This window comes from Hirundo rustica, chromosome 3 (assembly GCF_015227805.2).
Source record: "Hirundo rustica isolate bHirRus1 chromosome 3, bHirRus1.pri.v3, whole genome shotgun sequence".
Classification (NCBI taxonomy): domain Eukaryota; kingdom Metazoa; phylum Chordata; class Aves; order Passeriformes; family Hirundinidae; genus Hirundo; species Hirundo rustica.
In genome coordinates, this window is record NC_053452.1 from 50,215,921 (window position 1) to 50,243,763 (window position 27,843).

The 27,843-nt window shown below is 37.6% G+C and overlaps 1 protein-coding gene across 7 annotated transcripts in view; it reads right to left on the minus strand.

The window, feature by feature from the left end:
• UTRN (utrophin) overlaps positions 1–27,843 on the minus strand; it is a 351,387-nt gene that overhangs the window by 119,164 nt on the left and 204,380 nt on the right. For all 7 annotated transcript variants that reach the window (XM_040060117.2, XM_040060120.2, XM_040060116.1 and 4 more), the window contains one exon: positions 14–186. In XM_040060117.2, coding sequence (XP_039916051.1) covers positions 14–186 — 173 coding nt within the window. The remainder of the gene's footprint in view (positions 1–13; positions 187–27,843) is intronic.

Consider the following 27,843-nt stretch of genomic DNA (forward strand, 5'->3'; position numbering starts at 1 on the left):
TTTCATTACTCACCTGATGTTAGCTGACTTTGCCTTCAGATCATTCCAGCGCTGGTTCATATCATCAAGCCGGTGCTGGAGCAGAGCAGCTTCCTCAGAGTTTCCCAAGGCTTTCACCATTTTCTGTCTGTTTCCATCAATGCTTTTAAAGATGTCATTGTGGGCATCAATCTCAGCTTGGATGTCCTGAAATACCAGCGAGAAAAGTTCAATCATAGTTCTGTAAGTAACTCTGTAAGTAGAGGAGGGGAGAGCTGACTCTAATGAGTATTCCTAAACACTGGGACAGAGCATGTGTTCCAGCTTTCTTGGGTGGCTCTGATAAGAGATGCACAGAGAAAAACTGCAATCCTATTAACGTCACTTCAAAAGGTCTAGCTTTCTTAAGTGTGAGAAAAGGAGTCTGAAAGTCGTCCAAGGCTGTGAAAAAGGGAATAGAATTATAAACACCAAGTTCTGTGATGTTGTATTTTGTAGTACTGAAGGTAACTGTCTCCTGTTCACCCACGCATTTCACACAGTGTGGCATTTGCAAATGCACTAGAACTCATTTCCTCTCCAGAAATTACACAGATTCAGCCTTCACTCTATCACTTCTTTCTTCTTTGAGACAAAACATTCCAGAAACTTTAGACAATCTAGTGAAATGCAGCCTTTACCTAGTATTTTAGGTCACACATAATGAAAGCATTTAACTAAAATCTGTCCCCTTAAAATGCAGCTAAATGGTTACAGCAACCAAAAGTCCATTTTTACAATTAAACTACATTACAGTATGGCCTGAATATGTGGAGAGGTAGACAGAAAGTGTCAGGATGTATTATAATCTGAATTTCACAGTAAATACTGAAAAGAAAAAGAAAAGCTTTTGATTTCCATTTGGTTGATTCATTCCTCCTCCCCTTAAAAATTAAACACTTTTTATTCTCTCATCTACCATCTGCCTCAAGAAACACATTACAGATATTGTGTTCATCTAATTGAGCACAGTATTATTTTTAAAACACATAATAAGAGCAAACAAAACTTCCTGTGCCAGCACCAATGGTTTCTAGCACCCATACATCTATCTATACTGCAATAAAGCAATGTAAAAGCCAGGAGGTGTACTGGCTGTCTCAATAGGATTAATCAACGAAGATTATGACAGGAACTTGATGCAGATGTAAATAAACTTCTTCTGCAAAGGAGGAAATTAAATAACTGAAATTCCTTAAAGGTTTTTATTCTTCCAATCAACTCCTCAGTAATCACCATCTGTTCCCAGAAGCAGAAAAGGAGGGGGCTTTTGTACCTCCCCATCCTAAAGAGGTATTCCTGCTACCACATACACAAATTGAAGTGGGAAAAGTAGCCATGAATTTGAGACAGCAAGAAAGCTTCCTCGAGTTAGTGATAAAATCAAAGTCAGGATACAGGTGAAGAAGTGGGGGGAGGAGAGATGGGGTAGTGGGGAAGGAGGTGAGAAAGGGAGGGAGGCACTGGTGAAGCTCAGCCTGGCCAGAAGAACTCCTGTGCGACTTTGGACAACTACCTCTCTTTGCCCTGAGATTCACTCCTTTAAAGCAGGTAAAAAGACACTTTGGCTGTCTTTAAAACAACCAGATAAAAATCACCATTCTAAACAAAAAACAGAAGCAAAAATTACATTTAAAAGGAAAAAACAAAATGGAATTGTCTGGCAATCAGCCAACCCAAATAAGATGGCAGAGTCATCAGCTGAAGTAGATGCTTATCTGAAAATATTTGCAGCTCCCATCCTTACAACCCCAACATGCGTGCAGGTGCAGTGAAAACCAGCTCAATCCCACACAGCAGGAGATACCACCACTATCCACTAGTTACAATTCTAACTGCAATGAATCTGTGCTACTGAAGCTGGGTCACACAGAAAATTTGTCTTTGCCTCTGCAAAGCCAAAAACGACAACTTCATTGAAAACAAACTGATCTCTAATTTTCCATTCTACAATCACAATATTAATTGTAAATCCATTCATTCCAGAACCTTCATAAAGCATACTTTGATTTTACTTGAGAGGACAATTCAGCATGCATGCTCAAAAATGTTTCATTCACAATGGGTTTGACTCTTAGCTGATAGATAACCCAAAAGGATAAAGTTAAAGAATGTGAGTTTGTAACAGTCCTCAAAGAAAAGATGGCGAGAAATTTAATTAACACACCCACATCAATATGCACATGGAAGAAGTGGAGCAGGAAAGTGGGATGTGAAAAATGACTACTGGCAAGAAATGGACACAATAAGTTAATTATTCTCCAATAATGATATAATACATCTGGATTTTTATTCAGGTACTGTCTTCTGGATTATATGCTCCCATCTTATCCTAAGACTGCTGTAATTGGTAGCAATTGGTAATATTCTACTCACTCTACTCTGTCAAAGTCCTTCAATTCTTATTTGTAAATATGTGGTTATCCTCCTCTCAAATTTTTTTCTTCAAAGTGGAAAGGACGCTATCATTCTGTAAACCCCCAAATTTATGTTCCTCCTAACCTGTTATTTCTCTCTCTCTTGCCTTTTCCCTTGGTCTTTGATTCTCCATTGTCCTCTATGAGGCAAAAAACGGGACAGAAAAAGTTGATTATGTCTGCTCAGGCCCCAGTGAGGATTAATTCTAGTTAAGATTTAATCCACTTTCAATTTTGCAATACTTTAGAAGAAACTCTAAATATTCCCCTTTATCACATGGAAGATCCCACATTCAGAATCACAGGGGCAACACACTGGAGAAAGCAGCAGAAGAGGGAAAAATTCTGTCGCTTTTGCCACAGAAAGAGGGGATACAACTGCGAAACTCCATCATTGCTCTTAGCCCAATGCTTAAGGGATCTCGGTCACAGTAGTCTCCCAGTGCACGTGAAACAAATTAAACGTCAGAAAAAAGAAAAACAAAACAAAAACACAACAGAAAAAAAAAACCCAAAAAATCTAAACAAATACACTATAAACAGAAAATATCTTCTTGCTTTACCAACTTCTTTTTTTTTAGGCACTACTATAGAGATGCCATATTTGGCAAATTTTGCAAATAATTATGTGCACCTATCTGTTAAACGGAATTGATAATTTATTGTATGAGGTCAGTGTATTTGTTCACATGCAGCTGCTTGCAGGATTAATGCCCTAAATTAAAAGAAAGCTTTTTGAGGAAAGATGTATAAATCAAGGCGAAAGCAACAAAGCTTGTAAGAGAGAAAGAAGAAATAACTAGATTGGCATTTAGATATGAACTTAAACCCAGCCAAGACTATTAAAACATTGCCACTTCCTTTTAATTTCTTTTAGGTACTAAGATCAAAATGCTGCCTTTTTCCACTTTGTTGTGGTGATTTCAAATTTCTATTTCCTTTGTGAATCTTCTCTGACTTCTTTGCTTCTCTCCCTCTTCACCTTTCTTCCTGCAGAATTCAACTTTTCATTTTATGTTTGGATTTGATTTTAAATCTTGTCTCCATAATAAAAAACCTACTTCTTGCTTTAACTCTTACCAAATAAAATCTAAATGATCATGCAATGACAACTGAAGAGCATGTGTCCTTAAAGAACGTATACGTGCCCCTCAGGAAGGCTGCAGATGGCCGTACTGAAAAGGACCCCAAACAACAGCTGACTCCCTTTGAAGTTGCTACTAGAATAGCCCAAAGGCAGACTGGAGTGACATGCCCAGAGTAAAATAAAGTATGTGACAAAGATTGGAATAGAACTCAACTTTTGAGCACAACTCCAAGATCAACCAGCTATTAAACTTTTGTCTTCTCTTTCCCCTTATGGACTGCAAGGATATGCTAAAAGCAGTTACAGCATTAGGCATAACTGTCCTTTGGAAACTAACAATACTCTATAAAAGGCAAAATACCGCCAAGCCAAAACAATATAATTCCCATGATGTATCTTTTTTCTAAAGATGAGTCCAGAGGGCCTCTAATTCAGTCTGCAACCCTCTAAGCTATTAATAGATTCACTTATACTCACATTTTTTCAGATTTTGCCTGTATTGGCAATACACCGGTAGAGACTAACACAGGTGAAGTATTTCCCTTTTTATAGGGCCCAAACACTTCTGTTGAAGATAAAAACCACAACTAAAGAAGATAAAATCACAACTAATTGAAGAGAACTCCATGGCCAAATTAAAGTGGAAGAAGCGATACATTTTAAAATATACAAAATGTTACCGTATTGAATTCTCACTATTAAAAATACTGGGGTAATAATACAAGGATCTAAAACAGGGAAGTAATTTTGGGGTTTTTTTTTGTAAGGGAAATAAGTATGTTCCCATAGCATTAATAATTCTATTATCAAGAAACCTTAATGAATTTTTTCTTACATATAGGACATAAAACTCAAATTAATCTCTCAAGAAAAAAAGTCAACAGCACTCTGTACTACATCATAGCTCCACAGAGGGTTTAAAGGCAGGACTCATCAACATTTTACTACAAAGTTTTTTGAGCCCACTATACACAGCAAAATTCTGCATTTCACTCCAAATTATTTTTGTGTTTATTAGGAAACAGAATCCCACTGAATTTCATAAACATCTGACCACATATCAGGGATGGCAAGTTATGCCACACAAACCACATATGGCTTGCAAGAAATGGACATACAGGTACAATGCTGATGCTGTGCAACAAGCCTGATAGCATTTTGTGTTGGCACACAGAGACCTACATCCTTTTAATCCCCAGGGAAAAGCCATCTGTTGTGGCTTTAAAACCACATGTTTATCTTAAAAGAAACTAGTGGGGCTGAAGTTGACTCTTCATAAATTAATATCAGCTTGAAAAATTGCATTTTCCCTAGCAAAAGTTACTCCCAGGCTATTTTGCCAGAACAGTTCTGTACTTCCTGCACCCAATACAAATCACACGTGTGAGTGGAACAGGTGCACAGAATTGCAAGTCCCATGAGAAGGATTGCCTGTTGCCTTCACTGACAACGTTCAAGTCAGCAAAGACACAGCTACAGAAATGCTGCACTTTCCTCTTTCAAAGGTCAGGAAGAAATGTGATGACTGCTCAAAGTACCTGCAGAAAAACCTTCCAGCTGTTCCAGCTGGAAGAAAAATGCCAGTGCCAACCAAAGGACATAACTGCATGCCACAGACAACAGCCAGAACATCGTTCTTTGAGGTCTCACAGCAGGTAGCAAAGGAATAGACCTTTTTTCCTTTTTTAATAGCAGATTGCTTAGTTTATCTTGAACTAGGTATATTTTACCTGCTGCTGTCAACTGCCTTTTGGAACACTGCTATGGCAGATATTCCTTCTAGCCTCTGCTTTACTCCCAGGTTTTCTTTTTCTGATGAATCTTAAGGAAGTAGTAAGAACTAGAGCATAACAGAGGTGTATCAAAGCAGCCATTGTGAAAGGAAAACTGGACTTTTATTGGTCTCAGCCTTAAAATGCTGAGAGTAGCTGGGAAAAAGATACACTTGTGTAAAAGGAAGGCTAAAAAAATCTCACCTCCTCTGGGAAGTCTCTTCTCTGATGCAAAGATCAGTCATGCCTTTAGAAAGGTTCATCACATCCACTGTTTCAGAGGCCTGCCTGCAGTAGCAGTTGCTGTTATGCAATCCATTTGCAATGAATTCACATTCAGAAAGCAGTACACATTGAAAACTTTTAGGTAGAATTGCCATTATCTTAAACCCACCAGTGCCAGAAGTGTATAAAGATGAACATTAAGCCTCTCTCAAGTGCCATACACAGAGCATACCATTTCACTATGGCCACTGCGACCATAGCGTTAAGATCAAAGCAATTTACAAAGCAATATGCTGTAGATATCAAAGAAGTGTATTTACTGCTTAAACTCTCAGATATTTCATGATGAAAAACCAGAACTTTTTTGGGGGAAAACCCACTTTTGGACACTTTTCACTTCTGATTTTCTAAGGCTTGTATTACCAAGAGCCTTGTAGCACCACATCAAGTTTCTAAAAAGTTGACTTGCACTTAAGCCTCTTGGATAGTAGCATAAGAGGTGACATATGGTGTAGTTAAAGATTCATTTTATCACAAGAATGATGGTGCACTTACAGGAAGGCTGAGAACGCCTTCAACAACCTCTGTGGCTCCATTGCATGGCATAGACTCAACATCTGAGGGGCACCATAAATGTGTTAATACTAATTCCAGCAGTCACGTAATTACAACGGAACAAAGCCAAAGCAGGCCTGCCTGCTGCAGTGTAATGTGATTCTGCTTTTGCATAGGAAGGGAGTGCCGTGCAGGCTTCTGCAAATGCCATCTGGCTTCTGCATTACGACCACAGTAATAGCACTCATAATTCTCTCTGTAGAACATATATTAATGAATCCAGAGAGCTGAAAGTAGCTTACAAGCCAGGATCACTGTCATAACGCTGTTTCTCCTGGCAGCAAACACTTCAGGAAGGACAGGATGGGTGTGTGGGGAATCATAAGAGGGACAGATGAAGCCGGGGAGGAGGAGAGCTTGTTTTTTTTAAAAAAAAAAAAAAAAAAAAAAAAAAAAAAAAAAAAAAAAAAAAAAAAAAAAAAAAAACTTGCTAAATAAACACAGACTAAAGTTTTAGAATTTGTGATCAGAGCCCACCAAATAAAACGTAAACCTTCTCCAGCACCGAAGTATCCTTTTATGTTGCATTACAAATTCCAGCACAGTAGACAACTAAATTTCACAGCAAGCTTCAAGCTAAAAAATACAGCAGAGCTGTGAGACCTCTAAGTTTCGGTTTTGGTGAGAATTGCTAGGATCAATTTCTTTAAGATAAACACTAGAATATTCAAAGTCACAGGGCAGGTCCCAGAGCTTGCAAATAGCAGGGCTTGTATGATTCATAAAATATTAGGAACACTGGTTAAAAACTTCTCTCTTAATGAAGCCATGAAGCATCTCATAGTCCAGCACATATCCTTATCTTTACAGGCTACCACAGCAGCAGCAACAAGAGAAGAGGGAAGCCCAGATGACAGACTGGGAGCAGAAGAGAAGCCAGTAAAGCCTACACAATGAAGAAACCAGATCACAAATGCTATTGTGATACTAAACACTATTACTCTTGGCTACTTTTGGAATCAGGCTTTACAAACTGTTCTCCTGCTATGAGACCACATTTTTAAGGTGTTTTATCTTAATTCATAAATAAACTACTTTGTATTTTGTTATATACTGTGATCTTGCAGGATACAGGAAGTTCGTATGGTGAAAAAAAAAAGACAAAGCAGATCTAACAGTGGTTACAAACATGCAAATGAGGTTTCACTAGAAGCACTGACAAATAGATGAAAACAATCTGTTCTTTAACATTCTCATGTCTCTTGCTCATCAGCACAAACACTGCAAAGCCAAACCTCCTGCCTTTAAACGTTACACCAAACAACCTGGTAAGAGAAAGAGTAACTGGAATAAAAGAAGAACAGATGAAACAGTGGGAAAGTTGCATATTCATTGGAAATAATCCTACTTAAAATGCTATCCTGAGTTCTTCCAATGCAACTAAAATAACACTCAACTAAATTTAACAGCAAACTCCAGAGCACTTGCTTTATGTCAATAGTGGAACAAGGTCACAGGCAGCCTGTAATGTCCCCTTATACCCTTGGCTTAGCAAAGACCAAACTGTTCTTCATTTCCTTTGGAATTTAAAGTTAATTAAATAAATAAATTAAAATGCCCACAATTAGAGGACATGCTCTAAAAGTAATTCTGTAGAACCTGAAATGAGGAAGATAAGCAACATTAGATAAGCAACATAAACAGAGTACACATGAGGACATAAACAGCAACACAGAAAACCTAAGTTAAACATCAACCTGGCATTTTTATTTACTGAGTAATTTTCAAAGGCATACACAGCCTTTTTCAAAGGCATGTGTGCAAATGCCTATCATACCTTTTCAATTTTTGTCAGCAACTCACGTAAGCTGAAGTTCAGGCCAATCATCATTAAGTGTCTCCCAAAGCCTACATTTTCCTGGTACGTCCTTCAAACCAAGTCTATAGCCTTCAAAAATGTTTCTCTCCTTTTCCACTATACAGTCCCAAAATGCTCCAAGCGCTCCAATGCGTGTCCCTCTCCTGGGCTGTGTTCCCCTGGGAACAGTTCACAGAGCACCATCGTCACAGTCTCCGTGTCCCTGCTCCTTCCCATGGGCTGGGCACCCAGGGGTGAGCTGCTGGCACTGGGTGCTGCTCCTCGCAGGGCTGACCTGACCTCATGGCACTGTGGGGATCTTCTTGGCTCCACACCTCCCCAGGACTGCCTCCAGCTCACCTCAGCAACGGCCTGCAGGATCCAAGTGCTTCTTGCAGGCCTCAAGCTCAGTGGTTGGTCTCAGTGACTCAGAGAGAGAAGCTACAACCCGCTGGTATATGACAGGTGAAGAGGAGGAACACATCCTTCCATGTTGCTCCATTCAAGGGGAAAAAAAAAATCCAAGAGAAATTTTGGTCTATAGAAAGCACCAAAACCCAACTTCTCAGGCAAGTTAAAATGGTATGAGGCACCCTTCATCCTAAGGAACAAGGTGGTGTGACCAGAGGGGAAGCCATCTCTCCTCTGACTTCCTCAGAGCCAGCACCATGGGCTGGTGCTGCTATGGCAGTAAGCACGCACCTCCAGCCCCCTTCGCTTTGCCCAGGAGAGCCTTCGCCACAGAAAAGCCAAGGGCCATTAGAAGTTGTCTAAAAAGTAACTTCCTTTGTGTAAGCAAAAAAAAAAGTCCAGCAAAGGATCCTGCTGCAACCACCAAAGACTTTGCTGGGGATCTCCTCCTTTGGGGCCGCCTGCTCTGACAGCCGTGTGGTAATCTATCCCCGGCATTTGTTTATTATTGTAATCAGCATCCTCCCTTCCAGCAGCCCTGGTGCTGCTCTGAAGCCAAGCACACTCCCCCTTCCTGGAGGCCTCCCTGCTGGAAAACCACCACCACCCTTGAGGCTGCAGAAACCCCAGACCAAAACCCCTCACTCGCCCTCTTTCCTTCCCCTCGAACGGAAAAGTGGCTGTTCAGTCCCTGAGCAAGCTTTGGAGCTGTAAAAGCAACCAGTGCTGCACAAAGCCACCACGGGCGGAGGCTGCTCAGGAGGGCACGCTCCGCGAGCCAGATTGTTTTCCATATGAGCCTTTGCTCGCCCGGGGGAAACCTGACACCCCATGGGTGGCTGTGAGGAAATCATTCCATTTCCAACCATTCCCACTGGAAAGCCCGTGTGCATGTGAAGGCCTATTTAAGCTGCTATTAATGCCTTCCGCACAAACACACATTACTCAACCACCAAAACCAGATTCGGTAATAGTTGCCAGCAAGTCAGCAAATGTATAATTAAAACCAAACCAGCAACCCATCGCTTGCAAAACCCGTTGCAACTAATTCTTCTCTGAACACATCGGGTATCGCATGTTGCTTTTACTTTTATTTTATTTCACCCAACCATCATATGAAGTAAGAGTGAATTCACCAGTAGCAAAACTAAAATTATTCTGAGCTAGTGGATTATACTGGTATATCTGGTATGGGTCCGGATTTTAAAAATAACTCTGAAGGGGAGAAAAAAAATATTGGCACTAGCGGGATTTTCACTTGGTTTATTTGTACTTTGCCTCCTGTCTGGATGTTTTATGTGGTCACATTACACAAACTGCAGAAGTGCTTGCAAAATAAACTCAGGAAAGTTTTCCAAAGGTGACAGAACTAAACCAGCTTTATAGCCCATATAACAGATCAGCTTAAACAGTCTGAATTTATTCCACTGCTTCTGCAGGCAAAAAGCCTATTCATCATGTTCACATACTATTTGCTTCCAAATTAACTACTTACAGAAGGAAAAATTACACATTAGAGTGAAAAAGTAAAACCATTCTGCAAGAGATACAACTAGAATCACTATTTGAGAATCTCCTTTCTTCTCCTCAAGACAGATAAAGTTTAGATCTTATTTCCCTGCACACTAATGCTTTCTGCTGCTCATGGAGAAAAAAAACCCTTGCAAGCCAGAAACAAACTTTAGATCCACTTCAGAGATGTTAGTGAATATAAATAAAAATGGGTGTCAGGCTGGATTATAATGAAGCTTCATAACTCCAGGACTGAATCCAAATACACAACATTAATTTTATGTTTGGTCTCAGGCTTCATACTTAGATAACTTGTTTTCCAATTTTTATTTGTCATTTTAAAAAAATCATACATTCTAGATCTTTCAGCACTATTAGATGCAAATGAATACCCTCTAAGGTGAATAGGTACCATTTTGCATAATTCTATAAAAGGTTATCAAATATTTACGTATATACACAATGTTGGACCAAGGCTTCCAGCAAAACAGCTTTGAAAATTATACTGAATAATGACTTTTTCAGTTGTGTTCTCACATGAAAGCACACCGCAGTATCTGAGAAATTCTGAATACATAGAAGACAAAGTAACTGAAAAAAGCTCTACATTGACGCATATTTAATACAGCCTCTGCATGGTTCTGTAGATATGACAATGTTAGATTGTAATCTACAAAAATACAACATACATTTTAAGACAGCTTTACATTACTCATTGCTACTAAAGTTTAAGTTTTCTTGATCAGCTTCATCATAATTTTCTTTAAAAATACTCTGTATACACTATTGGCAATGAAAATGCAAATTTTATACTGGAAACTACAGTTACTACACAGATGAAACATTTGAATTTTATAGGCCGAAGAAATTCCCATTCTGAGATTTTAAACTCTCATGAAAATACATAATCTACAGCTGAAAACAAGCACACCACCAGCTGTAACAAAGCATCCTTCCAAAACACTCTTGTAGATACCAAGACCCACAACTGGGAATTTAAGACACCGGAAACAACGTAGAGCTGCAGAAGATTAGGTGCAGTGAAGTTTTTTTTTTACTTTTGTTATTAGAGTAGTTTGGTGCATTTTCTCATGTGTCTTAAATAAGAACGTAAAACTGGATAAAAATAAAACAACCCATAAACAGCATTTTATAGTCATTGGTAATGTTACTAATGGCAGCCTGTAAAACACAAGGGCCATCAAAAGAAAAGCACTTCTATCAACGGTAGGAAAAGGATAGTCAGCACCGCAGCCTGTGACAACTACGATCACATCTGCTGGAAATTGTTTTTAGGTGTGGGTTCTGTTCACCCCACAAATCCAGGCTTAAGAACCTAATCATTTAGCAAGGCACAATGCAGAGATTATAAAACTAATAGAATTTTACATCAAAAACCTTATTACTTCAAAGAATTAGATAAAATCCCCCTACTTTTATCAAGTATAAATCCAGAAGAAACTGCGTGATAAGATACTGCAAATGAACCGGCAAAATCAATGAAATCAAAACTAGCTAAGGAGAAAGAAAGTTACTCCATTTCTACTTGAAATAAAAATACCTGATCAACTTGGTGATGAACTTATACACACCTCTAAAGTTCAATTTCAGAAAAGATAAAAGTCTCTTAGACTTTACTGTGTGAAACAACATATAATATGTATACAATAAAGAATTTGCTTCACACTTGAGATGATGTGCAAAGTATGCAAGAAAACTCTCATGCTGAATACAACTTCATTTTGGAATGCAAACTGAAGAAAGGGGAAAGTTTTTTTTTCCTTCTCCTAAAAGAAAAATGGAAAAAATAAAGAGCAGCAAGAACCTTAAGAGTAAATAAATGAGGTTGTTTATACTAGGAGCATACATACATCTTATGTGACTCACAACAGCAAGTAATGACAGCAGAAAGACAAAAAGAATAGTGTTGCCTTGTGTGACTCAGATGTACAGGGCACAGAGGTCAATAGGTGGTTACAGCAAGTCAAGACTTCCTGTTTTCACTCAAGACACACAGCTTCAGGCAGGAGCACAAAAAAATCCAGCAGTTCAAAAGCACTGTGCTATATTCACCTGCCTTGAAAAATAGCTGGTGTCAATCTGATCAGACTAGGAGGGGGAGATGCCCTCCCCCTTCCTACAGCAGGTCAGCATTTACAACACAGAGTTAACACACTGCTCCAGCAAGGTCAGTCCTATGCTGAGGCTTATTATCAATTGAACCCAACATAAAGGTTTCAATTAAGCAGAGGCTCACTGATAACCTCTGCCAAAAGTCCAATCACTCAAGCAACACAGTACCCCAAGGGCTGGCAATTTATCAGGACAAATGGACAGATCAAATTCTTACAATAAAGAGCTACAAGAGGCAGGATAAGACAGAAGTAACATAAATATGATTGCCAAAATTACCACTATCTATTACATGAATTCCATGAAATTCCTAGAGCTTAGAGCAAGGCACTGCAACCATTGGATTTGTTGGATGGTTTTTTTTTTTTTTTTTTGGGGGGGGGGGGGGGGGCATGGGGGTGGGGTGAGGTTGTTTGGGTTTTTTTGTTGTGTGGTTTGTTTGGGGGTTTTTTTTGTTTTTCTTTATTTTTTTCTTTTGCTTTGTTTGTTTGTTTGTTCCCTCTATGACTAAAGGTATTGGTTTGCCTTGGAAGATACTTTACCAGGATCAACCAGACACATTCAGTGGTTTACCCTGTGCAATATCTGCCACATTCAACGAAAGAGTTCTGCATTAGGTAAGCTGAGATAGACTGTGGCCTTCTGAAACAAATGAGACAAGACTTTGAACCGCAAGAATAAAATTTGGTAGAATTCCAGATGTAGTCTTGATGGCAAGCACTGCTACACTGCCATGAAAGATTTGTGAAGGACTGGGTGGTTTAGTGGTGTGCTTTTATGCTCTCTTAATTTGTTTGGACAACACATGGCTTTCAGCTTTATGAACCAACCATGATTTTATACAGTTTAGAATTAAATATAAACTCTTGTGTTCTTTGGACTTTCCAGAAGAACCCAGCCCTAAAAACAGAATATCTCAAACACACTCAAAAAAAGAAGGCAGTATCTCAAACTTGGAGTATACCAGAAAGAAATTAAATGTCAAAGGGAAGTATGGAGGAAAAGTACCACCATGGCATCTATTTCATGCATAGAACATTACAAACTTTACTGAACTGAGAGAGACCAAGATTTAAATTCAATTTATGGGACTGACCAGAACATGAAGATTTTAATCCTGACCCTAAATGACAGAATGAAGGAGGCAGCAGAGAGTACGGATGAAATCTGGCTTTCATGCCAAGGAGGAATTTCATCATTGGGTGTTACTTTCTAGTTAGTACTGGTGACCAAATAAAATGTTCCTATTTATCAGCTGTCTATAAAGACTTCACTGGGAAAGCCTCCTTCTAAAACTGGAAGTTACCTTTCCTCCTTGTTCCTTTTCTTCAGGTATGATACACTAACACTTGCTTGCAATAATCACACTGGAAATCAGAAAGCATCAGGGCACCTTGTGGTCTGTCTTCAACAGCCTTTTTTATGCTGTTCTCTTTGCACAAAAATGAAATAAACACATTATCCTAGATGTATTTATTCACATTTTTATTTAAAACTAAAAAGAGGGTGACTGCCTAGTGGTGATATAACATGACAAACAGCCAACACACCCAAGAAATGATTCTAGAACCTGCCTTAACCCACACCCAGAGTAAATAGCTAGTTTCTCAAGTTTAAGAAATGGGACTTCAGTATTTTGGCCCAACCCGAAAAATGTTTGCCTTAAAAATTTCCCTGACTGTAATGAAAGCAGTTTTATAGCTTTCTGACCGTTTAGCACAATATAAATCCATGCATATTATACATCTTTAAAAGAATTTTCCAAAAAAAGGGCTTATTTATATATCCATTACTCAGTAAAGGGTACCCATCTCTCAAGATACTAAAACTGATCAATGAAAAAATGATTAATTTAGTAGTTTTAGACAAGAACTCAATCCAAGTAGTAGAAAGACCACAAAAAAAATCTTCTCTTTTGAGTTTATAATAAATAATTGATAGAACATCTTAAATTCTACAGTACTAACTCAGTATCTGTGGATTAAAATCTCATTCAAATAATGTACTGCAGTTTCCTGCAGAGCCTCTGCTTATTTCAGTTCTTAGCAATAGCATTAGACTCAAGTGTCTAACATGGATTCAGTATCATTTCAGTTACCCTGTGCAATTTATCATTTTGCCACACTCCAAGGTTAAGTACCTTCTGACTCAGTCTGCCCATATATTATGCTCTAACTTGTCTTATATTCTCAGTTAGCTAAGTGGCATTATTTTGCAGGAAGGAGAAGTATTACCTGGATCTAGTTTATTTGTGAGGTTTATGGTCTTTTTAGAAGCCGCTGGGAATGAGACTCTCCCTATCCAATGAAAACTCTATTCACAGCAATAAAAATATGCTTCAGCAGTAAGCTTTTCAACTTTTCTGTATTTGAATATCAGCTAGGCATTTTAGAAATTAAAAGCAACGTAATTGATAATGATTGCAAGTAACTTCTTCAAGTCACTATAAAGTGAATAACCTTAAAACATTTACCAAGAAATGTGCCTCTATATCAACTTTAACATCATACAGGAGAAGAAAGTTACTCTTGGGAGTTTAGCAAGTGGCCCTCTACTAGGAGGTTCTATCAAACCACAGAAGGTCTATTTCCTAATCAAGCAAGAAATACCAAAGTATATCACTGCAATTTACCAAAAAGGTGAAGGTTTCGTTATTGTTTGTTTTCAAAGTTCACTAAAAGCGATCAATGACCCTGGACTACAGGGATGTTCCACTAACATTTATTTTAAATCTTTTTGTGCTGTTGAAACTGCATCAAAGCAGCAACCCACAATGCTTCACACCAAAATGAGCTTTTGCTGTGAGTGAAGAAAGAGGAGTATCTAATGGGGGGGGGAGGCTTACTTTAAAGGCCTTATGACTGATTTCATACGACAACCTTGTCTTCATCTAAATCAATTTTCAAACCACAGAATTAAACCCTAGAAACTGGGTTTAAGATCAGGGTCTAAGTGCTGAAGTGCAGAAAGGGTATTCATCCTTCTCACTGCGTAATGATCTTCCAACTCTACACTTAGATAAATTAAATGAATAAATGACATTCCTGTATCTCCACAGAACATATGAAGAGAACCGAGTTTTTATTTTATTTATTTTTTTTAACCGAACAAGTTAGTATTTATTAAAGCAATAAGGGTCATAAGCAATATAAAAGCCCAAGAAGTCTCAGTTCTGATCAAGATCAACAAATACTCAATGCTGTTAAGAGATGAAATGATTCTATTTTGTAGCAAACACAATTGGGAAGAATCATACTCACAATTCATTGTCTAGAACTCAAGCACATGCAAGGAACATATAAGATATCTGTCTGCAGGAGTGACAGTTCTGCTATTCATATATTTTTATATGCACAAGAAACTAATTTACATTAATTAGTGAGGCAAAATCAAAAAACTGTAATGCAACACTGCTAGGTAAAGAATAAAGGTAAATAAAGGAGAAATTGCAGAGATTCTTTTAAAAACACCTTTGTTTATGACTGAAAAAAGTTCCCAAGGCAGTTAGCACTACAGAAAGAGGGGACAGGCCTCCTCTGAAGAACTTTAGAATTTAAGAAGAGTAAATAAAAGACTTACCAGATGGCATCAAGGAAGCAAATCATTGTATGTTTTCTAGCCATATTATATTAATTTAATTAACATTAAAGCTTCCAACAACCATTATCTAAGGACTTCCAAGGGAATACCATGTGCTCTTAAGTAGCAGGATGGTTGAAAGCATTTTTTCACATAATCTACTGATCTTTCTGGCGTCTCCCACAGCAAGAAGTGCTCTCCACAACAATGCCTGAATAATTGGCCTGCAGTCGTTGTCTTCACACAGACTGTTTTGGTCTCTTACCTTCCTCAATTTTTTTTCCCCTGAATTCAGTCTGGGAAATTATTCCTAGCATTTACCAGAGTAAGAAATGAATGTAAAGTCTCAGTAGGAAGTACACACATAGATGTACCTCCCAAAACCACACCATGCAGCTCCTATCTTGTTTCTTTTAAGGTAGTTATACGTGATTGCTAGTAGCAAATTCATGTTAGCGTAGTGAAGTATCAAACTAGCAAAATAATAATTAAAAAAAAAAAAAAACTTTCTTGTGAACTTATGTACTGTCACCCCTTAGCACAAGGTAAGTGAAGCTCAGACAACGGGGAACAGACACTGTGCAGACAGGAGGCTGTCCCCACACTCATGCCGACAGACTCAGTACTTGCTCCCCGTGCTTTTCTTTCAAAATACCCAATCGGATTCAAGTTATTAAGCACTAAACTGAATTTCTGCACAGATTTATAATCTTTATGCACTCTGTGTCATTTTGCTAACTGAAAGCCCTCATAGAGATCTTATCACCGGCCTGTTGACAAAAGTAAAGAGCATTTACAATTGAAATTAGGATAATATAATATTTATTCTTGAAATAAAATGTAATAAAATTATCCGTAACTGTAGCTCTTGCTCTGGTTTGAACAAGAAGCTTATTTAAATACAACATGCCTAAGGCTTCTCTAGCCCCACTTTATTACATGCTACTATAAAGGGAATAAATTGGTTTTCCAAATTTATTCAGCCAGAGCTTTAATTGTCTAATGTTAGTCAGAAGCTCCATTTCCATTGAATTATTGAATGTTTTTATTATCATTTAATTCTCATTTAAAGTCAAGGACTCCACCTACTTTTGAGAAGCACCCAAGTTTGTGCTGGAGGAAGGAAGTTGAAGAACTGCACACAAAAGCCTAAAATGAAGGTTAGAGTCAGCTTCACAAGGACACAAGAGCACAGCATTTGCAACTCAACGATTCTCGTCTTTTCATCGGGTAGTAACTTCTTGAAAAGAGGCCTTAGGTTTGTTGTTTTAGTGGGTTTTTTGGGGTTTTTTTTGTTTCCGGTTTTTTTTTTTTCCCTTCACAAAAATAATGACTAGCACTGAAAAAGTCTGGTAAGCATAAAGGAAAATTTGAGGAAATTAACTTTAAAAACATCCACTGCTTTACATTCATTCATATTGAGTTAAAAAAAAAAAAAGAAAATTGTAACATTGAAGACTTAGAGAAAGATTAGCAATTCCTGAGGGTTCAGATTAAAACTTATTGGAGTCCTAAGTGGGCAGAAACAAAAACTGTTAAACTCTAGGCATGAGAGACAAAAGGTACACCTGAAGAAATGTAACAGTTCATTATATGTTTACTAGCACTTCATGCATGTTGGTCCACGTAGATCAAATTCTGCTGGCCTCTCTGCATGCTTCAAGTCCCAACAAAGGGAGAAGGAAGAGACCGAGCACATACAATAAAACATAACAAGAATTCCTAATAAGTTGTGAGGTGGGAAACCCAAGGCATATTCACGTCTGTGTTAAACAAATAATTACTGCAATGGACTCTCCACAGAGGACCAGCACAGAAGAGTAGGAGTAAGTGCCTTAGTAAGGCACGGCAGGTGAGCACATCTGTTTTAAACACACTGATTCAAACAGCTGTGAAGGGCAGAGGCACTGGCCCCCTGCACTCCCTCTGCCTGCAGAACACAGCTGGATGAACGCTAAGAACTGACTAGTCCAGAGCAAGTCCCTTCTGCTGCTGCATTTTCCATTCAAGAAGTTTGTGCCTAGTCAGCCATTAAGTGATAATCTGAAAAAGGTTCAACATGGCAAAAGGCAACTCACTGTGCAGTATGCAAAATGAAGAAACAACAGAAAGGAGAAAATAATAATTATAAAAAAGTAAAAAATTAACTAAAATTTAAAAATAAAGATTTTTAAAGCGTACCTAAAGCCTATTCAGCTAAAAAGTCCTGTGTGTTTGGTATATTTAGTAAAATCAAGCCATAAAAACTTCAAGGCAGAAAGGCACAAACAAATGTGTGCAAGCTGCATCTCTCTAAAACCCTTCATCACACGTTGCTTGTCTTGCAAAAACACTGTTAAACATGACTTGAGCTCAACATACTGAGCTATATTAATTTTCTAGAGCTACTTTCAGAACAACAGCAGCAAAACCCCCCTCTAACTGACTGTATACTACTGCAAGATGAGACCTACAGCTTTTCACTCTTAGCCATTGTTTCCTTGAAAAGCAAACAAGGGCTATCCCAAGATACCAACCCAGGTTCTTCAGGTCACTCAAGTTTCAAATTCAAATCAGGTCACTGGCATTTCCCATTGGCACCGTCATTGCAGACCAACTTGAAATTACCCTGAGACTTCTCAATAACTACCAAGGAATAAAAAAAATCCACGTTTGTGCATACATAGTTTCCCATTCCCTCTGTGCTTTTCATTCATACATTGTAAGAGGGCATGCAAGGAGTAAACAGATTTGTAAAAGAACAGATTTGTTAAAAAACAACATTGGATCATCTGTTAAGGATGCCAAGTACTTGCAGCAACCCTGGAGACTGTGGAACCTTAAAGGCAATATGCCTCTTAGCAAAGCCTAGTATTTATGCATCTAAAGCTAAAGCAAACATGAGTGAAAGCTTGCCTGCAAGGAAATGAAGCCCATCAAAGAATAGTATTCTATAGCTGCAAAAAGTCACTGGAAATGACAAATGCTTCTTTTTATTGTGTCAGACACTTTCAAAAAGTGCCTGACACAATAAAGATTCCTCAACTGCCAATACTGCAACTTAATACCTGCAAAAGGAATCTCTCACCTGTAACAATCTTGTGCATTTTCCTCCAGCACACGATAAAAAAAGTATTTTCTGAACTCACATCTCCCTTGAGATGTCTTTGGCCACCCCACATCAAGGAACAAATAAATTTGAAACTGAGTGAAGCAGTTCTGAGCTCATATTGGGGTGCTATTGAAATTACAACAACGTGGGGTAGTACAAACCCTGCTACACAGAAAAAGTAGCTAGCACTGTGGTCAGCCATTTTTAAATATAACTTGAAGTAATACCTAGGCCATGCTGTCAGACGTGACCACAAATACTCTTTCATTCTGAGCTACATTATATGCTGAGAGTTGGTGAACTGCACTTTTTGTGTAGTTCATGAAAATGAACAACATTCATGAAAATAAATATACAACAGCTTCCTCAGTAACATCAGAACACTTCTAAGATCGCCCTTTTGCCTATAATGTTTAAAATGTACATCAGACTTCTACAGAGTAGCAGAAAAGATCAGTGATGGAAATACAAAAAACAGGCATTTCTCAGAACAAGGACTTAAGAGGGACAATGAATTTAAAATGCTGAACACTCATGCAGGGATGGAGCTATCTTACAGAGGACCTGGAAATAACAAAAGACATTTACAACTACTGAATTTTTCAAGTTAGTTTTCTCTCTATGACTTTACTGCCTGTCTAGAACAGCAGAGAGGGGAGCAGCATTAGCAATTTGGCCTAAGGTCTTCAGGGAAAGAGTCTCTGCCCCACTTTAACAATAGCAGTTGCTGAGGCAAGTTAGGTCTCTGACGGGGATAAAACAAAGTTCCACTGTAAGCACAAAAGAGCTCCCATTGATTTTGGCCTCTTTCAGCTGATGTAAATAATCAAGTAACCATAAATTTGGCAAGGAATAATTGCTGCTTCGTCCATTATACAATGTACTCAAAAAGGCATTTAAAATCACCTTGAGAAGAGGGGAAAAGGAAAAAGGAAAGCTGAGCTTGGACAGTTCTTCTCCTTCATTAAGTTCTATTCTACAATGTCACCTGCAACAACACAATCATCCTTCAGAGAAAGTGCAAAAAGCAGTCTAAACAGTAGGTTTGAAATTCCATGCTCTGACAGGGTCAATGGGTTCTTAATTCTGCCAAAAAAAAAAGAATTTATGAAGTTTCATTTAACCTTCTGACCAACTCATTTGAAGCAAAGGTGAACTGTGAACAGTGGACCCAGTGATACATAGTTCCCAATAAATTTTTCTCCAGGTAAACTTCCACATGCCTCCCCTTAGTCTTAATGGAAGTTCAGCTCTTGTTCTTGCAGCCTCAACACATTTCTTTCACCTGATTTTTGACACTGGTTTTCTTTCACCTCTTGACCCATATGCACAGGACTTTTTCCAGCAGTCATCTCCACTTCAGCCAGTACTCCAATTACATTACAGTGTCCCAACAGGACTTTTCTTTATCAAGACACAATTGTTACATGCTAAAGGAGCAAATACCTTTCTCCCAAGTGATATACCACAGGCATCCCCCAAGACCAAAAGGACTCACAAATCCATTCGAGCTGACATCCATGCCTAGGTGGTGCAGAAAGTAAATACATCTTCTCTGGACAGAGATTCTCACTATCACCACAGAAATCATTTTGGCTTCAGAAGCTGATATGAAATTCTTTCAGCTTTGGAAAAGTTGACAAAGTGGCCTTGCGCAAAGCGTGGGTGTTGCCTTCCTATTTCATGCAAACAAGAATCAGGAAGGCATACCCCAAATAAAGGGAGTATAAGGATTACCTTTGTTATTTCAGGCACTTACAGACTTGCAATCAAACTTTCAACAAAATCTGGTACCTCAAGTTTTGTACAATGATAAACTAGCATTTAAATTTGCTTAAAACAGTTGCTGCAAAAATAATTGGAGATGGACACTTGCATTACCTATGAATCTAAGCATGGGGCTTATTAGCAATCCTGCATGGGTCATTGCGTCATAAAGGGGCTACATTTACTAAATAAAAATAATTTACCCACTACCATCTTATTTCTTTTCTTCTAAGTAACTGTTTTGGTCATCTCAATGGAAGTTTAAAACATTTTCTTTCCTCTTTAAGTATAACATTTTGCTCATAAAGAAAATGGCAAGAAATATACTCATGCCTAAAATCAGTTTGGATTTGTTGTTAATTAATATAACAGTATTAGTGAAACTTCTGAAGGGAAAGAAGGGAGCCCCAGAAAAACAAAGGACTTTCATTATTTCACAAAGCACATTAAGCACATTTAGGAATGTAGTGACTTCAGAGGATTTTATGTCCATTTTAGATGTTGCCTCAATATCTCTGAAGAGAACAAAAAAGTGGAGAAAAACTGTACCGATTTCTGAAGAGCTCAATTAGTAATAATTAAAAAACCACTAAGTTGTCAGGAAAAGAAACACAATGTTTATACCAGCCTTTATGTTAGAAAGCAAAAATATCTGAAAAACATGTACAATGGCATCTGTGGATAGAAGAGTTACTATTAATTGCTACTTTTATTAAGTAAGGAGATTAGGGAATAAGATACTCATGAGGGCTCAGGTGCCCAATTTAGGTTTATTTGCAATGTTGTCAGTATGTCTGAAGAGGCTGCTGTTATGGTAGAACACTTACAAAAGAAAGCAAAATTAGTCCAAAAGATTTTTGTAATATCAGGAATAAAGGAAGAGACCAGCAAAATCTGGCAAAAAAACAATGTAATTAAATTTCACACATTTCAACAATGACATTCTGAAAGAAACCCATGACACAAAAACTTAGTACCCTGACCCCTAGAAAACAGAAAATTTAGAGAGTTTTTAGCTGTTTCCTCTTGTGGTTAATTTACATTGCAATACTTTCACAAATATTGCATGACATTGCATCAAGTGCTAATTTGCTAAAAGTCAATACCCAAAAAAAGGCACAGGACCCTTTTCACTGTTGCTTTCTTTTTTCCAGGACAGAAAAGATAGTTATGGCTGATAGGCAGCTGTTCTGCAACAATCAAAATGAAGCATCCAAACATCACACCCATGCTGCATAAACCTCAGTCAGTGTTTCTCATGTTACCATCTGCTGATATTCTGAATGCCTAGATAAGCACCTGGCCTTGCTTAAAAAAAAAACACTATTTTTTTTCATTTTTTATTATTAGGGCTCTCAAAATACCCACTTCCAAAAAGCTCCATAGGAACAGCAGCAATACCAAAAGAAAGTCCTTCAAAAACACACAAAAATTTTGTGAAATTGGTACTGCTTTCCAACTGAACGGTATGAAGATGCTTAGAAACACCAAAAATTCACCTACACTATTCTTCATCTTTAACAGATTTACCTAAAATACAGCATGGCAGCTTTAATAGAAATGGAGGTTCTGTGTGGAAAAAGCTGTTGGAACAAATACAAGAAGAAAATTCTCATTTACCACTGCATTACAGGAGACACTGTAAATTAGACTAAAAGAAAGCTACATTGATTCCCCCAAAATATTCAAATTTGTGATTTTAAGGTAACAAAGAGGAGTACAGACCATAAGGACTGGACATGCAGATCAGATCCACCATCATTTAGAAAATAAAACACCAAAAACTCTGCTGGTAGACCTTCAGCCTATAAAGAAAATCATTGAGTTGATAGCTTCTATCTCCGTAACAAGAGTGACCAAACCACCTCTGCTGAGCATCATCTGTGGGCTAACTTGACTGATTGACTTCCAGTATTTCAAATTGAAAAGCTAATTCTTGTTGACAAGTATATCAATCTAGCAAATTTCTACACTGAATCAAAGGCAGAAACCAATGACAATATTATTTGACATGTGACTAGCACAAGTTCTGAGGATCCATTTATATGCAATAGACTTGAATATGCAAAATATCAAGTAATTATTGCAATTTTAAAATAAGAAACACACTTTCAGTCTATTGTAACAACATACAGATTCTGAAGAGGATTAAGGGGATAGCTCTTACAAAGTCATTTATATATTTCAAATGCTACATCTCAAAAACTTATTTAAGGTTAAATTGCCACCTTGTTTATGCCAAATCTATCAATCCCCCAAGACTTTCTCAGTACTGCTTTCATTATTCACATCACTGCTTAAAGGAACCTTATTTTAGCTGAAGTTAATTCTGCTGATAATCAACAGCCTAACCAGATTAATCGTAGCTTAACTATTTTTAAAGAATTTTAAATTATTACACATTGTTCAATTAAGCTTATTTGAAAATTACAAGTTTAAACAGTGCAGTATTCCAGAGAAATAATTAAAAAAAAATTATAATATCATTTTGCTGCAGGAGCTAAGAATTGAACTTTTAACCTTTAAAACTATTATGTCCCTAAGAAGTATTGATGCTCATTTTGGAAAATGAAATAATTGAATATATGATGCAGAAACTGTCTGCGATGAGCTGTACCATAACTGTCTTCTACTACTCTAAAGAGAAATAAGAGATCCTTTAAGGAACAATAGCAATCAAAGAAAAGTGGAATATGCTGACATGGAGCAGCATTAGTGGATGATACAAGTGATCACTGAAATGCATAGATGGCATTATAAGAATCTCTCTCTGAACATCTCCTGATTATTTTCTTCTGTTTAAAAATACAAACAATTATTACTACATTTTGGGACATTTTAGTATAGTCACAATAGATCTTTATTTTTCTTATTGAAATGTAGTTACACTTGCAGGAAAGATGCATTTTGAATGCACAATTCTTCACTGCTGCAAGTTGCTTGATACTTAACTTCATAAACCTCAAATACAGAGGACACTCCTAATCTAAAAAGGTTACACCATTGTGACATCCAAAACATTAAAACTGTGTTGGGGTTGATCACGTCAAACAGCCATGGGGGTTTTTGCAACCTACATTGCCTTGATACCATTTTCATCATTTTGTACTTGTTTAGAATTTCTACTGACTTGAGTTATGGTCTTATACCAATACAGAAGCAGGAACCTCCAGAACTGCTATTGAACCCACAGTTCAAATGAGGGTTGTTCGTTGAATTTTCTTTTCATATATTCAAATTGGGAAAGGAGTCTTCCCTTCTCTGAAGCCTCTTTTTTTTTAGTAACTGCTTTTCTATTTTTGGGAAATGTAACACTTCCATCCAGATATACTAAGGTTTCATAAGAAATGAAAGGAAGAAATGAAGAATACAAATTGTGCCTTCTAAATTACTTGCAGCAGGCCTCACAATGTTCTCTCTTGCCACCTTTTAATGAGACTATTTTCAGTAATTCACAGACTTAATAAATCACATAGGGGTACCTGTACCTATAGGGCTCATGCCAGTAATATGCTGAATGCTAGAAGACTGCAAATTTTTAATAGAAGCTCCCCATTTGATCTTATTGAGAAAAAAAATGTACTTGAAAATCCATACAAACTACACCTTAGGGATGCTAAAACCAACCCAAATTAAAGTATATTATTTTTTATTAATCTCCTTTTTTCTCCAGAGTGTCAACATACTTGTCCCAGGTGCCCTTATCTCTGTATTCGGATCAAATCAAACTGTTTTGGATCATGTTTTAACAATACCTTATAACACAATTTAAATTTGCTCTTTCTGAAATATGCAAAATTTTCCCCTGACACTTTAATTGCCAAAACATACCCAATCCAAATCCATTCACTTAATCTTATAGAAATTTCTGAAGAAGACATCAATTCCCACCATTTCTAACAGAGATGGAAGGACAAAGGCTGACTCCTGCGACCAGAAAGCATAACTGACGGGTGAATACCAGTAGAGATGGAAAAATGCTCTTTTTACAGTGATCACTTAGAGCAGCTTCCTGTACACTTTCTCCTCTGAGAAAAACAGAAGCTGCCAGACACACTGGAAGAAGGAAGTTCTTACTGGAAATCCCTGTAGAAATTCTCTAGAGTGAAAAACGGCATGAATAGTATAAGAATCATTAAACCTGATTTAAAAAAAAAAAAAGATTCTTTCAAATACAGTAAACACAACTATAATTAAGTAACTGCATTAGTCTATCAACATTATTTGGAATAAAAAATTTTAAAGCCATGCCAGATGCTGTATTTGACTTACTTTTTAAATATTTCTTTCCCAACTTGAAGTATTAACAGAACACATGGGCATTCAAAGCTATAAAACACAAAAATGTGTCTTTTAGGGAGAAGAAATTTACAACTATTTTAAGGAAAATGTACTATTTGAGATCCACTCCAGTACGCAAACAGTACTGTTACTGCAAATGTACTTACTGGAAGTGGTTTCATTTTATGGGTGTCTTTAAGGTACTGTAGAGTTTTTTCCTGCAGTCTTTCATTTATTAGTCTTACTTTTTGGAAGTGAATATTGGAAAATACTCATCTCTAAAACGTATCACATTTGGAAAATAAAACAAAACATTTCTTCAAACTGCAAGATGTTTTTATCTAATCTCTTCAAGCAATGGGCAAATTTTTGGTCTTTTTAGCATAGTGAGGATACTGTAGGCCATACAGCACATCAAATCTGAGGTAAATTTCAGGATGAAACAAGTGAGAAAAAGTTCAGAAAGTGTGCTCTCCTGACAACAGAATGGATATCGACAGGACAGAGATGACAAAATGGCATATACAAATTGGTCCACTTAAGCTCTGAATTACTAATGAAATGAGAAACATCTGTCTCTTTTACCAGCTACTGTTTAAGCTTTTTAAAAGTCTCAATTGCCCCACATAATTGTTATGTGCAATGTCCACCAAGCAGTTTTCTTGGCTGTCCTTTTCCTTGCTTAGCCACAGAGATGAATGACTCTGTAAGACAGACCTTGCGGAATTTAGGGAACGTTATTGACCTCAGACTGGAATACAAATGCCTCTTTAAAAACTAATGATGTACAGCATGATTAGATTGAAACTGGGAAGACTGCACTGAACACACCTACGGTGATGCCTTGCAATGCCATCTGGCAAGTGTGGGCTAAGAGAGCACCTAAAAGCTTCAGCACTGAGGAGCTGATGGGAGCAAGACAATAGAGATGAAGTGAGATCATTAATAAGAAGATGCAGCTGAATTCATGCCAAGAGCCTGGGATCACTAAAAGAAAAACTGTTTCTGGAGAATCATGTTCCACTTATATCCAGAAAAATTAGTGCAATCTGATATTTAAGGACCAGCTACAATGGGAAAGGAAAATTACCAGATGGCAGGAGCCCAAGGCCTCAGCCAAGGGCTCCAGTTGGAAATTAAGGAAAGAAATCCTGCAGCACTGAAACAAGGAGAAGGAATTACGTAACAAACCAAGTTTTCAAAGGACTTTAGACAGGCAGGTTATTCCTCCAATCACAGTATAACAGAGATATTTGGCTACTCTTTGGACAGCTGAAGATTTGAGATATACAACAGCCTTAGACATAAGAATCTCTTTCTCACTGCTACATGCTACAACAAAACTAATGGCATGAAAGCTGGGCTACATGAGACATTGACATCTCAGGGACCTGTGTGTCACAGGTAGAGTACAAACCATCCCTTTCAGATATCAACAAGCTATTTCCTGAAGTACCAGCAGTGTACCCTTACAAGTAAAAGACAGAAAGAAGCAAAACTGAAGTAATGCAAAAGAAAGACGCTAGAAAGTATAAAGTAGTAGAAACAGTTAGCATACGTCTTTATGGATTAAAGACAAAGGGCAAAGAAGGAAAAAAGAGAAAAAGCAAGATGTAGTTGAGGAAGTGGGCTTTTTTATTCTTTTCTACTGGGTTAATTTTTTTAAAATTACAAGCGTTTACAAAATTCTGCACTGCAAAGCACTATTTTTGTGTCTTTGATAATTTCTATAATTCATTTTTATAACCTCCTGCAGCAGAATAACTTGCTTTACAGTATCAGCATTTGTAAGAAATGGATGAATTTACAGCAGATCTACAAAGATGATTCACTGCAGCAAGACAAGCTCACATATTAAGCACACATTAGCTGCTTGCTGAAATAAGCACTTTCAACAGAAGTCAAAACAGCACAAAGCACCAACACACCTGCCCCACTGCAGACCCTTCCTTCCCTTCTGCTGCCCTCAGTAAAGGCTGGAGGAGAGCAGAAAAGCTAACGCAAGGGGTTGAATAACCCTATTGAGTGATTTCCATAGTGATAAGGCCGCCAACAACCAAAGCATAACTGAATTGTTAAGAGTGAATATTTTGCATTCCTATATATCATTGAGGGAATGCCATTTGGAGTTGCAAGTAGTTCATCAATCAAGAGAGAAAATTATTGCTAATGTGAGATGCAGGGCAGAAGAACAGGCATCTGTGAAGGCAGCCCAGAGAGTCATACCAGGGATCAAGCAAAGTCAAGAGCCAGAGCAAAAAACAACACTTGCAAAACAGCTCACATTGCAGATGAGAAGGTAAAAAAAGAGTATTGTGAACAGTCCCAATGCATATAAAATAAATCTGCAAGAAGTGAATAGAAACAATTGTTCCTTGTCACTGAGGAAACGTCATGCATGAGCTTATGAATAATATTAAAAAGAAAAGACCTGGTTTAGAATATAAAATACAGTCTTCACCACCAGTGATACATAAAAAAAATCTCTGCTTTAGAAGATTATTCCACAAAATAAGCACTGTTTGAAATGCGATCATATCTTTTGAAGATAAGGTACACAGTGTACCATCTCCAAAACTCACCTTCCAGATGTGAGCATGAAGCTCAATCAACAGAATATTTAAACTGCTCACATTTTTGTCCATTCATGAAATAGATGTTCTTTGGGTTAAATATAAAGTTTCATATTTTTGCTGCTTCTCCTACAACTTTCTTTCTATTAAAAAAAAAACCAAAATCTCTCTTATTTCCGATCATTACATATATACCAATGAGGGGTTGACATTAGTGTATTACTACAGCCACACATTTTGATTATGAAATTCTTAATCCATGGAATTCCCAAAATGCCAGTATGAGGCTTGCAAATTTGAAACGTTGTCCTTAGTGCATGATGTATCTGATGTGTCCTGATCAATGTAGTGCCATCAGCTGCAGACAGGTAGGTGTCTGGCATTTTGTATGCTTTAAAAACATTAGCTTAACACACCTCCCACAAGCAGGGCAGAGGCTAAAAGAATGCATCCATTACATCAGAGATGTGTCATGACCTCAAACAGAAGCTGCAGTTTCAATAATTACAGTATTTTATCTTCTCTTTCCTTCTTAAAATTTAAAAGAAATTTATGCATATCAAG